A 15,862-nucleotide genomic window follows, 5' to 3' on the forward strand; every position below is an offset into this window, starting at 1 on the left:
GTGTTCCTTTAGCCCAAGCTGACCTGAAACTCGCTCTGCTGTAATCCTAGGCTCGCCTTGAACTCACCGCGATCATCCTCCCTCTGCTTCCCGAGCTCTGGGATTAAAGACTTGTGCCACCACGCCCGGTGTGATTTATTCATTTATTCATTTTATTTATTTATTTACTTAATTTGCCAGCGGCCTGTCCGCGGAACTCCAGCAGCACCAGCGCGCCGCCAGGGCCCCCGCGAGCGAGCGCGAGCCGGGTCGCCTAGCAACCGGACGGCGTCGGTCCCGGCAGGCCCCAAGCCCGGCTCGGGTCTCGGGCGGCCAGTGCCCATCATGCCCCGCGGTCCGGCGCGCACTACGCGTCCCACAATGCCCTACGGCCCCGCCCCGCTCCGCGGAGACCCCGCCGGGCGGCGCTGCGACCCCTGCCCGCCGCCCACGGCCTGGCGGGCTGTGGAGGTCCGGCGTCATGCGGAGGGGCGAGCGCAGGGCCGCCGGGGGCTCGCGGTCCGAGTCTCCGCCGCCCGAGGGCCGCCGCAGCACCGAGTCCGAGGTCTACGACGACGGCACCAACACCTTCTTCTGGTGAGGGGCGGGACGCCGCCTCGGGTCGGGTCGGGTCGGGTCGGGTCGGAGTCGGGGGAGCTCGCCGAGGCCTGCCTGGGTCTGTCGGGAGAACCCAGAGCCGGGGCCCACGGCCGTCCGGTTCGGCGGAGCCTCCTTCGGCGTCGCCTGCGCGCGTAGTGGCTTCGGGAGCAGCCCCTCCGGGCGTACCCTGGGGCTCGCTGGTGCATGCTCGCGACACGCGTGTTCCCACTCTGTTGGGCAGCTGGTGTCCCTTGCTTCTTCCCCGTGACAGTGTCCACTGGCCCACTGGGCATGCATGATATTACTTCTGCGTGCCAACTGGAGAGAAGGTACCACTGCCCTTTCCAGTGACCCACGACCCCGCACCACGTGGCCCTTCATAAGCTTGGGTCAGGAACCTCCCACTGCCTTTAGTAGGTGGGCGTCGGGGGTCTAGATGCCACTTTGGTGCTCTGTTTGCAGGGCTGTGACACGAGTCCTGGCTGACAGATCTGGGGTGTGGTTCCATGACCTTGGGCTAATATTTCAGCTTTCTTAATTTGTGAGACAGACAAAACCCACAGGTCAGAAAGCACGCTTCTTAGAGGAAGGGCTTTGCCCTTGCTTTTACTGCAGGAGGTTCGTTTTCTGCCCAGCCAGGCAACTGGAGTTCCGGGGTAGTGCAGACAGGTGGGCCCAACGTGCACAGAGAGAGATGTTTGTACTCTCGTGAAGGGAGAGCTGTGTGGACGCAGCTCTTTAAGAGAACTGAGCAGCCATGGTGTCTGAGAGCACACCTGATCAGTGAGTGAGGGATGTCTGGCTGGGAGTGATTGGACAATCCAGGGGAAGGTGTCACCACCCAGATAGGGACCTCTGCCTCATATCTCTGGCTTGCAAGTGGGAGTAGCAGGTGAGGCTTTGGTGAGATACAGTGGAAGTAGCAAATAACGTATGTTGGGTGTGGGAGACAGCTCTACATCTAGACCTTACTTACATCAGCACCTTCCCTGGGGTGTGGACCACTTCTACTGGGAGGTCCAGCCAGCCCTGCTTTGAGGGATAATGCCCTCTGGTGGCTGTGGAGCCATTTGGAGGGAAAGAAGCATGGGACGCCTCAAGTTATTGGGAGTGCGGCCCCAGCTAGTACCAGTGGACTTCTCTGACCTCGGAACGCCCTTTGGCCACCTGGCCTCTGTTAAGTATCCTACCGTGCCCTTCAGACATGAGGGAGGCATCACCCTTTCACAATACAGGCGGTGGCCGCAGAAGAGAGTCCTGAACGGAATGGCTGAACTACCTTCCTTTGTTTTACATTCATTTACTCATTCAATTATTCTTCAGTTTATATTTTGGAGACTTCTAGTGAGTGCCATTACCATCTTAGATTATACAGTAGGTGCTAAACAAGAGCTTAGACTGGCACAGTCCTGGAACCTGAGAAGCCCTAGAAAGTACTAGCTGAAGGGATGCTGGGAGCACAGGCCTCCCTCAGCACTGTGTCGACTGCAAGAGATAGGAGCTGCTCTCTTTGGAGGCACTGGCTTGTGACACTAAGGACCCGGCTCACAGGGATGTTTGAGACATAGATGCCTAGCCATGGCAGAACTTACTGTGAGCAGGTTAGAGGAGATCCAGAAGAGGATGCAGAGATAGCTGGTTTCAGGTACTGCCTCCCTGAATCTCCCTGTCCCCTCAACTCTGCATGGATTAGGTTCTTGCTTTTAGGGTAGGGGAAAGGTGCTTCACGGAGGTGACCAGATGCCTGCTGGGTAAGAATTACTGATACTATTTGTACAGTCATGCCATTGAGCTTCTGAGTCCTCCCTCACTGACTTACTATGCTAGGATTTTAAAAACTTTTTTTTTTAATTTTTATTGTAGCTAGCCAGAGTGACACATGTTTGCAATCTGAAGCCTGTGAGCCCCTGAAGCTGAGGGAAGAGGGTAGTGAGTTTAGGTTCCTCCTGGGCCATGTAGTGAAACCTTATCTCAAAAAAAACAAAAATGAGTCTAGCATGGTGGCACATGACTTTAATTCCAGCACTCAGGAGGCAGAAGTAGGAGGATCGCTGTGAGTTTGAGGCCATCCTGAAATTACATAGTGAATTCCCTGGTCAGCCTGAGGTAGTGTGAAACCCTACTTTGAAAAAATAAAAGTGGGGGCTGGGAAGATTGCTCAGAGGTAAAAGGTCCTTGTTTGCAAAGTCTGCTGACCCAGGTTCAATTCTCAGCCTACCCACATAAAGCCAGATACAAAAAGTGGTTTAAGGGCTGGAGAGATGGCTTAGCGGTTAAGCACTTGCCTGTGAAGCCTAAGGACCCCGGTTCGAGGCTCGGTTCCCCAGGTCCCACGTTAGCCAGATGCACAAGGGGGCGCACGCGTCTGGAGTTCATTTGCAGAGGCTGGAAGCCCTGGCGCGCCCATTCTCTCTCTCTCCCTCTATCTGTCTTTCTCCCTGTGTCTGTCGCTCTCAAACAAATAAATTTAAAAAAAAAAGTGGTTTAAGGGTCTGGTTCTTGTTTGCAGCCAGATGCCTTGGCACACCTATACATATGTACATGCAAATAATTTTTAAATTTTTATTTATTTGAGAGATTGCGAGAAAGAGAAATAGACACACAGAGAGTGAGCATGGATGCACCATGGCTTTCTGCCACCACAAATAAACTCCAGATACATGTGCCACTTAGTGCATCTGGCTTTATATGGGTACTGAAGAATTAAATCAGGTCCTTAGGCTTTGCAGGCATGTGCCCTAACCACTGATCAATATCTCTAACTCCCCCCCCCTTTTTTTGTTTTTTTGAGGTAGGGTCTCACTCTAGCTCAGGCTGACCTAGAATTCACTATGTAGCCTCAGGGTGGCCTCAAACTCATGGCGATCCTCCTACCTCTGCCTCCCAAGTGCTGGGATTAAAGGCATGCACCACCATGCCCGGCTCTCTCAGTTTTTTTAGATGATTGCAAAAGGAACTGGGGGATACCTCAGCGGTTTAAAGGTACTTGATTGCAAGCCTGCCAGCCCAGGTTCAAGTCCCCAGTACCCATGTAAAACTATCCTCACAAACTGGTACATGTGTCTGGAGCTTGTTTGCAGAGGCAAAAGGTCCTGGTGCACCCATACACATATAGTACACATACATACATATCTACATTCTTTAGTACTTTAGAGAATTTAAAAAGTTTTATTTATTCGCAAGGATAGAGAAAAGAGACAAGAGAATGGGTACAACAGGGCCTCAGCTACTGCAGAGGAATTCCAGATACATGCATCACTGTGCATGTGGCTTTACATGAGTGAATCAAACACAGGCTGTTAGGATTTGCAAGCAAGCACCTTAACCAATGAACCGTCTCTCCAGCCTGAAAATTTTAGTAATAAATATTACAGAAAGTGAACATAGGCAAAAGTTAATCAAAAAGGTATATTTTGGGAACTAGGGAAATGGCTTAGCAGTTAAGACATTTGCCTGCGAAGCCTAAGGACCCCAGTTCAATTCCCCAGCATCCACATAAGCCAAATGCACAAGAGGGTGCATGCGTCTGGAGTTCGTTTGCAGTGGCTGGAGGCCCTGGCTCATTCTGTCTTTCTCTCTGTCTCCTCTCTCTCTCTCCCTCAAATAAAGAAGTTACATATATAATAAATATACATTATATTATATAATATCATGTATTATATATTATAGTATTATATATTATATATATAAATATTATATATATAATAGATATATTAAAAAGCATATCTTGGGACTGGAGAGATGGCATAGCAGTTAAGGTGCTTGCCTGCAAAGCCAAAGGACCCAGGTTCAATTTCCCAGGACCCATGTAAGCCAGAAGAATAAGGTGGCGCATACTTGTGGGGTACATTTGTAGTATCTGGGTGCTCTGACATGCCCATTCTCGTGCTCTGTCTTGCTCTCCTTCTCTCAAATAAATAAATAATAAAATATATTTTGGTTTTGAGGGTTTATTGTTATATATTTATTTGAGAGAGAGAGAGGCATGCCAGGGCCTCCAGCTGCTGGAAATGAACTCCAGATTCATGTGCCACCCTGTGTATCTGGCTTTACAAGCATGTGTCTTAACCACTAAGCTGTCTCTCCAGCCCTTGAGGTTTTTTTGAGATGGGTTTTATGTAACCCAGGCTGACCTTAAACTCCTATTCCTCCTGCCTCTACCTCCTAAGTCAGATTAGTGTAACCATGCCCACACTTGGCTTTAAAAAGTATTTATTTGTAGAAATGATTTTAGGTTCCAGCATCACCAAAATAAATTTTTGCATTATGCAAAACCTTAGAATTTTTATTTTCAAAGACAGTTGGAGCTGGGTGCAGTGGCACACACCTGTTAATCCCAGCACTCGGGAGGCAGAGGTAGGTGGATTGTTGTGAGTTCAAAGCCACCCTGAGACAGTGAATTCCAGGTTAGTCTGGGCTAGGGAGTGAGACCCTATCTCCAAAAACAAAACAAACAAACAAACAAAGACAGCTGGGCTTCTTTGGGGTGTGTTTGAAGGTTTTAGTTTTTGTTAACTGCCTGTCAGCCACAGGGTCTGCTGTTTGCATCCCAGGTAGCCAGGATGCTATAGCATTCATACTGCCATTCACTGGGGAACATCTTGGAGACAGGAAATGCTGAGAGCCACCGACTCAGGCATTGTGCAAAGATAGATTGTCATACGTCTCTAAAAATTGTCTTGAACATTTTGCAAACTCACTTGGAAAGGTCCCTATGGACATTGCCACCTATCAGTACCATTATCTAACCTACCCAATTCCCACCAGGAATGAAATCTGTGGACATTTTGAGAATTTGTATTCTGTGTATTCTGAGCATCTTACTACTCGGCGCCCCTAGCAAACCTTCTGGGTAACTAGGGACTGCTGTCACCAGTACGACCTAAGTAGGTTTTTCATTCTGCAGTCTCCTGAGTACTTGTGTGATCTTAGATGCCTTGGGTTTTTGGAAGGTGTCTTTCTCAGTCACTGTGGGCTAGGGCTTGTCCAAACTAGCCACATCTGGGAAGTATGACTTGACAATTGTTACCTCTTGGCCTTTCTGGTCAGCAGGACAGAAGGGCCAGTGTCACAGGCTGGGAGCCACTTATAGGCCAGCTTGGCAATGCCATCGTGTTTCCCCTGTTGATCCGGGTACGCCTGTCTTCCTACCAACTTGGAGTGGTGAGCATGGTCATTTCTAGGGAGGAACAACAACTGGGTATTTTCCACTCGTGGCAGGAAACCAGCTTGTCCTCATACTCGCCCCCTGGCAGTGACTAGAGTCCTAGGATTTACACAGGCCAGCTCTCATCTAGTGCCTGGTCATGAGACTGAGACCTTCCCAGTGTCTGCCTACACCAGGGAGGAGCAGGGAGGTACTATTACTCAGATCTGGCGTCTTGGAAGAGGCAAGGCACCTTCTGTGTGTGGACACAAGAGTATATGAGAGCTGGGCAAGAGCAGGGAGGTGAAGCTTACTTTCTAACAGCTGTCGATTTCAACAGTCTTGAAGTTTGTCCTGCTCAGTCTGTTTTGCTGGTGCCTTTCCTCTGGTTCCTCCTCCCTGCTTCAGCTTTCCCAGGGCCAGGGGAGGCCAGATACTTGGTGACTACTTGAATAATGGTGTGAACATTGATCCCAGTGGCAAAGTGCTGTTTATTTTACTGATGCTCATAGTGTATTTAGAGAGAGTGGAAAGATAATGCTCCTTTTCGAAGTTGGAGATGATCTGGGTTGCTCCCATTTGGCCATCCACTTAAAAATCTCTGGGAAGATCATTATATGAATAAGTACCACTAAAGAAACCAAAGGGCTGAAGTCATCTTTTAAAAGTTTTAGGGCTGGAGGGATGGTTTAGCAGTTAAGGCACTTGCCTACAAAGCCAGTGGACCCATGAAAACCAGATGCACAAGGTGGCACATGCATCTGGGGTTCATTTACAGTGGGTGGAGGCCCTAGCATGCCCATTTTCTCTCTCTCTCTCAAATAAATAAAATTTTATTCATGTGGGCATGGTGGTATATGCCTTAAATTCCAGTACTCAGGAGGCAGAGGTAGGAGGATCACTTGGTTCAAGGCCAGCCTGAGCTAAAGTGAGACTCTGCCTCGGAAAACAAGAATTTATTTACATGTTTGTATTTTGGGTCATTCAGGGTCTCTTGCCACTATCAACAAATGCTTCATGGTTGCAGGAATTGAACCCAGGCTGGCAGGCTTTGCAAATAAGTGCCTTTAACTGCTGGGGTCTCCAGACTCCAAAGTCATTTTTCTTTATTATTTGATTTATTTACTTGCAAGGAGAGAAAGAGAGAATGGGCACTCCAGGGCCTCTTGCCACTGCAGACGAACTCCAGACGCATGCACCGCTCTGTGTATCTGGCTCTATGTGGGTACTGGGGAATCAAACCCAGGCTGCCAGACTTTGTAAGCAAGATCCTTAACTGCTGAGCCATCTTTCCAGGCCCCGTAACTCGCTTTCTCTTTCTTTTCTTTTTTTTTTTTGTGTGTGTGGGGGTAGGGGGTTCAAGGTAGGGCCTCGCTCTAGCCCAGGCTGACCTGGAATTCACGATGTAGTCTCAGGGTGGACTTGAACTCACAGCTGTTCTCCTACCTGTGCCTCCCGAGTGGTGGGATTAAAGGCGTGTGCCACCATGCCCAGCCCAAAGTCATTTTGAAGATCTCAGAAAAAGCCTTCCAGGTTTTTAAATTTATGTTAGTCATGTGATCACACCTAGATTGTGGGTAGTACTCATAGACTCCTCAAGTTCTCATGAGATGCTCAGCCCTGTCCTGTGCTGGTTGACTAGGTGTGTCTCATGAGTACTACCTGCTCTGACGCTGAACTGTGTGTTTTGGATTCAGGCGCGCCCACACCTTAACTGTGCTGTTCATCCTCACCTGTGCACTGGGCTACGTGACCCTCCTGGAAGAAACGCCTCAGGACACAGCTTACAACACTAAGAGGTAACCACACCGGTGTGGAGGATGTTGTCCTTACAATGCTCTCTTTGGCCAGTGTTCCTGCCCCTGACTTGTGTATGTCTTAGGTGCTGGCTCCCATGGCTTTTCTTCCCCAGAGACTGGACACTAGGACCCTGGGGTATATGTCACCTTTCAAGTGAACGTAGGCTGCTGCTTCCCTAGCTGGTGGTTCTAAGTGGTGTTGATCCCAACACCTCCTTAATATTTAAACCATCACAAGAGGCCAGCTGGACATTTGATGAACACCTGTGACCTTCTCACGAGTCTCCAGAGCAGGCAGGTTGAAGGGGCTGTCCTTGCTACACTGGCAGGTTCCAAGGTCAGTCCTCAGTGTGCAGGAACAAGCTGCTTTCTCCCATTGCTCCTTTGATTCTTGTACCCAGCAAGGCCAGTTGGCATTGTGAGGGCCCAGGCCCCACTTGCTCTAGTGGGAGGTCTGGAAAGGAGGCCAGAGAGGAGTCTGGTGGGGGCAGAGGGAGGTGTTAGAGGCCCATTGAGGTTTCAAGTTGGCCTTGGTTGCTGACCCTCATGCTTGTGGGACCTCCATTGTTGTGATACATCTAGGCCAGCACTTTGTTTTTAATGGGGTAATAGTGTATATGGTATAGACATGAGGGTATGGTTGTACTCCTTCCCCATATCTGTGGGCCCTGTGAAAGTGACCACATCACCCCAAGCAGCTCACCATCAGTGTGGTAGGTTCCAGGACACAAGGGTATCCAGCCTGTCTGGGACACTTCAGAGCCACCTACAGTGCATTGAAGCTTGTGTCTTTGGGTACAGGGAGGCACTTCTGGTTAAAAAAAAAAAACAGTTTCTGTCAGTCTGTTGGGCCTGAAGGCTCCCGTCTTTCCTCATGACGTAGGTAGGTAGCGTCTCCTCCCTGGTTGTCCCTGCTGTTCCTGGCCCACATTCTACACTTTTCTCCCTGCTTACTGACTTATTGCTCCCAGGCTCACCAGCCCTTCTCCAAACCACCACATCTGACCTGACCTTTACTGGCACCTCCTTGCTCTTATCTGCAGGCCTGCTAGCCCCTCTCTCCTTTCTTGGAAAGACCCCTGCCCCATCCAGAGTTCATAGCTTGGTCCTATAGGTTCAACATGCTCATGGGGAACTGAGTCAGTAGTGCATGAGGAGTTTGCATTGTCTGGGCCTCTGAACAGAGCTCATTCTGCCCTCGCTGCCCTCGTACTGGCAGAGGGGTCTCCTGGGCACACTGGCCCCTAGGGTGTGGAGGCAGTAGGCTCGTAGCAGTTGCCTGTGACTGCATAGAGGGAATTAACCAAGTAGAACTGAGTCTTAGTTGGGTGTGGTGTCTCACATTTATAATCCCAGCAGTAATACTGTGGCAGGAGGATCAGGAGTTCAAGATCATCTCTATTACATATCAAGTTCAAGGCCAGCTTAGACTACATGAAACCCTGTCTCAACAACAAAAACAACTGGGTCTGTTGGTTTCTGTGAGTCCATTTGTGGGCACCTGGGAATGGAGGGTCTGCAGCATCTGACAGGCACAGCAGGAGTGGAGTCCCAAGAAATGGGAACTGGCCACACCTCAGAAAGTGTTAACCTCCCCAAATAGAAATTTCTGCACAAGGTAACTAAAATTAGCTAGAGATGCCTAACTCCAGTATCCCTGGACAAGAGTTGTCACAAAGAAGAGTATACCCTCCCTCTGAAGAGCAAGTCCATGCAGACGTGTTCCCCAAGGTTGCCACTAGACACCTGCCAGGTGAGCTATAGAGCCATTGTTCTCCCTGTTGTCAACACTGGGTGACCCAGATCCAGAGAGGTCAGACCCAAACCCCCCAGCTTGAGGAAATGCTGTAGACCTGTGTGGGCATGTGTTGCAGTCAGGTTCACATTGCTGGTAGAAAACACCCAATTAAGAGCAGCTTATGGGGAAGAAAAAAAAGGGTTATTTTGGCTTATAGGCTGGAGGGGAAACTCCATTATGGCAGGGGAAACAATGGCATGAACAGAGAGTGGACATCACCCCCTTGCCAACATAAGGTGGGCAGTAGCAACAGGAGAGTGTGCCAAACACTGGCATGGGGAAACTGGCTATAACACCCATAAGCTCACCCCAACAGTGCACTGCCCCCAGGAGACATTAATTCCCAAATCTCCATCAGCTGGGAATCTAGCATTCAGAACACCTAAGTTTATGGGGTACACCTGAATCAAACCACCACAGCATGTTCCCTTTTTACCCAGCACTGACCTCACTGGAGTGTCCCACTGCCATCTCCACAGGACACTAGACATCTATTTCTTACTTTTTGTCAACCTTGTTGCTCTTCAAGAGTGTGAAGGAGCTGCCTCATAATTCTACTGGTGGAGCCTTAAATCTACTCTCAGCTGCTCCTTGGGAAACTCAGGTCACTCCAAGTTACTCTGCACTGTCCATGGTTCTGCTGCCTTGTCAAGCAAAGGTGCTGTGGCTATATCCCTATCCCGTGTCCTTTATTTATTTTATTTTTTTGTGGGGGAGGGTTCAGGATAAGATCTCCCTTTAGCCCAGGCTGACCTGGAATTCACTATGTAGTCTCAGTCTGGCCTTGAACTCACAGTGATCCTCCTACCTCTGCCTCCCAAATTCTGGGATTAAAAACATGTGCCACCAAGCCTAGCTTTGTCTTCTTTCTTCCTTTCTTTAAGTATGGAACACTTCATGAATTCTGTGTTATCCTTGGGCAGGGGCCATGCTAATCTCTGTATGGTTCCAATTTTAGTATATGTGCTGCTGAAATGAGCACTGTTTTTTATGTTTACATTTTTTATATTTATTTGAGAAAGAGAGAGAGTGGGTGTGCGAGGGCCTCCAGCCCTGGAAATGAACGCCAGACACATGTGCCACCTTATGCATCTGGCTTACGTGGGTTCTGGGGAATCGAACCGAAGTCCTTTGGCTTTGCGTGCAAGGGCCTTAACATCTAAGCCATCTTCACGGCCCCAGTTTTTCTGTTTTTTTCAAGATAGGGTTTCACTTTAGCCCAGGCTGACTTGAAATTCACTATGTAGTCTTAGGCTGGCCTCAAACTCACTATGATTATCCTACATTTTCTTCCTGAGTGCTGGGATTAAAGGCATATGCCATCACGCCTAGTTCCCATGTCCATTAAATAGGAGTTTAATGCCTTTAGGGTAGGTTTCATGTGTACACTACACAGATGTGATACTGGTAATGGAATCCATGGCCTTGCATATGCTAGGCAAAGCATTTTAACATAGAACCACAATCCCAACCCAAGACTTATATTTTAAGAAGCAATATTTATATTGTTAAGATAAAATTTGTAAAATCCATTTTTGTTAAGCTTTCATCTCAGTTTGTGAATCTTCATTCTTTGTTTTTGAGATGGGGGTTTCACTGTATTGCCTGGAGTTCTTGAACTTCTGAGCTCAAGCAATTCTGCCTCAGCCTCCTGATTAGCTGGGACTACAGACACGGGCTGTTATACAACTTTGTTTTTCTTCTCAAATCAACTTTATTGGTTATAATTTAATGTGTTTCCTTTTTTTTGTTTAAAATGTTTTCATTTATTTATTTGCAAGGAGAGAGAGAATATGATTGGGCATACCAGGGTCTCTTGCTACTGCAAAGGAACTCCAGATGCATGTGCTACTTTGTGCATCTGGCTTTATGTGGGTACTAGGGAATCAGACCTAGGCTGGCAGTCTTTGCAAGTAAATGGCTTTAATTGCTAAGTCATCCCTCCAGCCCCAATTTAATACATTTCTATTTTTTTTAATTTTTAAATTTTTATTTATTTATTTATTTGAGAGTGACAGAGAGAGAGAGAGAGAGAAAGGGGCACATAGAGAGAGACAGACAATGGGTGTGCCGGGCTTCAGCCACTGCAAACGAACTCCAGACACACGCGCCCCCTTGAGCATCTGGCTAACGTGAGTCCTGGGGATCGAGTCTCAAACCGGGGTCCTTAGGCTTCACAGGCAAGCACTTAACCACTAAGCCATCTCTCCAGCCCAATACATTTATTTTTAAAAAAATATTTTTATTTAGTTATTTACAAGAGAGAGAAAGAGAAGAAAGAGAATGGGCATGCCAGGGCCTCCTGCCACTGCAAACCAACTCCAGATGCTTGCACCACTTTGCATCTGACTTTATGTGGGTACTGGGGAATTGAACCTGGCTCGTTAGGCTTTGCAGGCAAGCCTTTCTAATGGCTGAGCCATCTTCCCAGACTGGGTCTCTTGCTACTGCAAAAGAATGCTCATTAGGTTTTATGTAGGCAGCTGGGGAACTGAACCCAGGTATGGATAAAAGCTAGTTTACAACAGATTAATCTTTGCTCAGGCTAAGCCTGGGGACATGGAAAACTGCACCTTGGGTGGAATTCCTAGGACACAAGGAATTCATCAGCTTCTCCAAAGATTTCCTGATAAACATAAGTCAACAAATGGTAATCTGAGCTGATGTGAACTCGTGATTTGTCTTATGTTTAGACTGTCCATATCTTTTACTCCTGAAACTCTCAATAAAAACTGCCAGTAAAGTCAGGACAGGGCTTCATTGCAGAGGGAACCCCCCCTAGCCCTCCTTCTAATTATATCTTCTGTGTTACATGTTCATTTCATGTCCTCCTAGGCACCACTGGACTGTGCCAACAGCCAGGCTGGCAGGCTTTGCAAGCAAGTGCCTTTAACTGCTGAGCCATCTCATCAGCCCATCCCTGCATTTTCAGTGTTCACCCTTTAGAAAAGTGTTTTGGTTTTGCTTTTTAAATTTTTTTTTGTTTATTTTTATTTATTTATTTGAGAAAGAGGCAGGTAGATAGAGAATGGACGCACCAGGGCCTCCAGCCATTGCAAATGAATTCCAGGTACATGTGCAACCTTGTGCATCTGGCTTACATGGGTCGTGGAGAATCGAGCCTCGAACCAGGGTCCTTAGGCGTCACAGCCAAGTACTTAACTGCTAAGCCAACTCTCCAGTCCCCCCTCCTTTATTTGTTGTTTTTTTTTCTTTTGAGAAAAGGATGGGCAGGATCTTGCTATATATATATATAAAACTCACACTGACTAAGCCCAGGCAGATCATGAATTTAAGATTCTCCTGCATCAAACTCCTGAGTGCTAAGATTACAGGTATGTGGCAATATATCTGGTTTTTAAATCTATACAGAGAATAATTTATTAACTATCAGGGTGAGAGGACCTGGATTCCCCAAGTCACTACACATGGATGATTAACTATGAGCAGCCACGTGGCAGAATTCACTAAGTAAAGCAACCCCAGACTTACAAAAGCATAACACGTGGTATGGGACCTACAGCTGCCTGTGGCCAGCAGTGTGTGCATCCCCAACTCACTGGGCTGTAACTTTATTAGAAATGCATTAAATTCACTTGGTGTGGTGGCACATGCCTTCAATCTAACAGAGGTAGGAGGATCATCATGAGTTCGAGGTCACCATGAGACTACATATTGAATTCCATTTCAGCCTGGGCTACAGTGAGACCCTACCTTGAAAAAAAAAAAGCCATTAAATTGAGGCTGTAGGGATGGCTCAGCTGTCAAGATGCTTACCTACAAAGCTTAACAACCCAAGTTCAATTCCCAGGTACCCACATACAGCCAGATGCACACATGAGTTTATGGGGGACACTTAATTCAAACCACTACAGTTGCCAAAAATTGGGAGCAGCCAAGGTGCCTTCCAGTAAGTGAATAGATAGATAGGCTGTGGTATATTCATGCAGTGGAATAATTTCTATAGCAATAAAAGAAATGAGCCATTAAATCATGAAGACAGGACTCATAAATGCATATTCTCAAGTAAAGGAAACCAGTTGATAAGACTGCATCCAATGCAAGGTGTGGTGATGCCTGCCTCTACTAACACGTGGGAAGCTGAGACAAAAGGATTGTGTATTCAAGGTCAGCCTGGGCTACAGAGCAAGACCTTGTCTCAAACAAAAAGAAAAGGCTGCATATTGCCTGTCACATGCTTGTAACATTCTGGAAGAGGTAGATTACACAATGTTGAACAGACCGAAGATTTCAGTGATTATCAGGAGAGGGAAGAGAACTGGAGGGAGTTTATGGTATTAATATGGCAGTGAGACTGCTCTGTGATATTGTAATGATGAACATGTGACATGCCTTTGTCAGGTTTAGGGAACAACACATAGAGTAGTCCCTAATGTGAACAAATTAAAAACTAATGTAGGGGGCTAGGAATGTATGTGGCTCAATGATAGAGTGCTTGCCTGCCATTGGTAAGACCTTGTGTTCCATCCCTAGTACCACACAAAAAAGGAAATAGGGGCTGGAGAGATGGCTTAGTGGTTAAGGCATTTGCCTGCAAAGCCAAAGGAACCCAGTTTGATTTTCTAGGACCCATATAAGCCAGATAGATGTTCAAGGGGGCTCAAACATTTGGAGTGTGTTTACATTGGCTGGAGACCCTGGTGTGCCCATTCTTTCTTTATCTCTCTCTCTCTTTCTCTCTTGCTCTTGGTCTCTCTCTCAAATAAATAAGTAAAAATAATTTTTTTTGTATGTTATTTTTATTATTTATTTGACAGGGAGAGAGAGAGAATGGGTGCACCAGGGCCTCCAGCCACTGCAAATGGGCTCCAGACGTGTGTGCTTCCTTGTGCATCTCGCTAATGTGGGTCCTGGGGAATCGAACCTGAGTCCTTTGGCTTTGCAGGCAAATGCCTTAACCACTAAGCCATCTCTCCAACCCAGTAAAATATATTGTTTAAAAATGAAATAAAAGGGCTGGAGAGATGGCTTAGCGGTTAAGCGCTTGCCTGTGAAGCCTAAGGACCCCGGTTCGAGGCTCGGTTCCCCAGGTCCCACGTTAGCCAGATGCACAAAGGGGCGCACGCATCTGGAGTTCGTTTGCAGAGGCTGGAAGCCCTGGCGCACCCATTCTCTCTCTCCCTCTATCTGTCTTTCTCTCTGTGTCTGTCGCTCTCAAATAAATAAATAATTTTTTTAAAAAATGAAATAAAATACTAGAGGCTAGAAGCCCTTGAAGGAAGGCAGATTGACCAGATCAGTTTACATGTGCATCAAGATTTTGGGGCTGGAGAGATGGCTCAGCAAGTAAGGCACTTGCCTGCAAAGCTTAATGACCCAAGTTCAATTCCCCAGTATCCACATTAAGCCAGATACATAAAGGGATGCATGCATCTGGAGTTTGTTTGCAGCAGCTAGAGGCCTTGGCATGCCCATTCTCTCTTTTCTGTCTCCCCCCCCTTGCAAATAAATTAAAAAGACATATATATATATATATATATATATAATTTTTTTTTCCTGAGGTACTAGGGAGGTAGGGGCTATAAGAGAAGAGAAAAAGGAGTTGCACAGAGCCTAGAGTGACTCAAGGAGCCTACAGGTGCTGGTACTATTGATGTCTATGACTGTGTGACAAATGTTGGAAATCAGTGGACTGGATAGGTCACCAAAAGCAGAGGTCAGGGCTAGCAGATGGTTACAAGTGGAAATGTATATGCTATCTGTAACACTTCAGCCTCTAATATCCACCTGCTGCACATTGGAGGAGTTAACCAGCCTCCCCCCCCCCCCCCCGAGGTAGGGTCTCACTCTAGCCTAGGCTGCCCAGGAATTCACTGTGTAGTCTGAGTGGCCTTGAACTAACAGCAGTTCCCCTACCTCTGCCTCCCAAGTGCTGGGATTAAAGATGTGAGCCACCATGCCCATCTGTAACCAGCCTTTGATTGAAAACATTTGGAAAAAATTGCACAGGCACTTTCCCTTTGTGAATTGTGCAGTATGACAACTCTGTATGTAACATGATGGCTTTGCATGCAGCATGATAGCTCCAGCTACAACATGACGGCCCTGTATGCAATGTCCTTTACATCTGAAGCACTACATGCAGTTTAAAGATGATTGAAAGTACATTCAAATGTGTGTAGTTTATATGCAAATATCACTTCATGTAAGGGACTTGAGGCTCATAGATTTTCATGTCTTTGGAGGATACTGAAACCAAAACCCAGCACACACTACAGTGATTTTGTATATTGTGGGCCCAGGTGAGTGCAGTTAAGTGTGTGTGCTGTTTTCTGAACTTAGGCCAGAGCCTGCCTCACCCTAATGGCAGTACGCACATCCAGCATCTGGATGTTGGCTTCTAGTATTCTCCAGTGGAAAAGAACTATGCTCCCTGAGTGCTGGTTGAGCTTGGGGTAAGAAAGGCCCAAGATGGGCCCAGAGCTTCCTGTCTTGCCAGAAAATCAGGAACTCAGAGAAGCCAAAGTTCACATGACATATCATGTCAAAGCAATAGAGCGACCAAAGTGCTGTGGTCAG

At 47.2% G+C, this 15,862-nt stretch overlaps 1 protein-coding gene and 1 non-coding gene across 3 annotated transcripts in view; one reads left to right on the forward strand and one right to left on the reverse strand.

The window, feature by feature from the left end:
- The first annotated feature begins 445 nt into the window (after positions 1-445).
- Positions 446-15,862, forward strand: part of Ptdss2 (phosphatidylserine synthase 2) — a 34,355-nt gene continuing 18,938 nt past the window's right edge. The window contains exons 1-2 of one of the 2 annotated variants that reach the window (XM_004654164.2): positions 446-576; positions 7,423-7,524. In XM_004654164.2, the coding sequence (XP_004654221.1) occupies positions 461-576; positions 7,423-7,524 (218 nt within the window). In that variant the 5' untranslated portion in view covers positions 446-460. Of the gene's footprint in view, positions 577-7,422; positions 7,525-15,862 lie in introns of those variants that run through there. The other variant, XM_045142157.1, reaches the window with a different exon arrangement.
- LOC123458263 lies at positions 10,202-10,304 on the reverse strand. Its single transcript, XR_006635557.1, has one exon. It is a non-coding gene; the product is annotated as a U6 spliceosomal RNA (small nuclear RNA).

Source organism: Jaculus jaculus, chromosome 1 (assembly GCF_020740685.1).
Source record: "Jaculus jaculus isolate mJacJac1 chromosome 1, mJacJac1.mat.Y.cur, whole genome shotgun sequence".
In the NCBI taxonomy this organism is placed as follows: Eukaryota; Metazoa; Chordata; class Mammalia; order Rodentia; family Dipodidae; genus Jaculus; species Jaculus jaculus.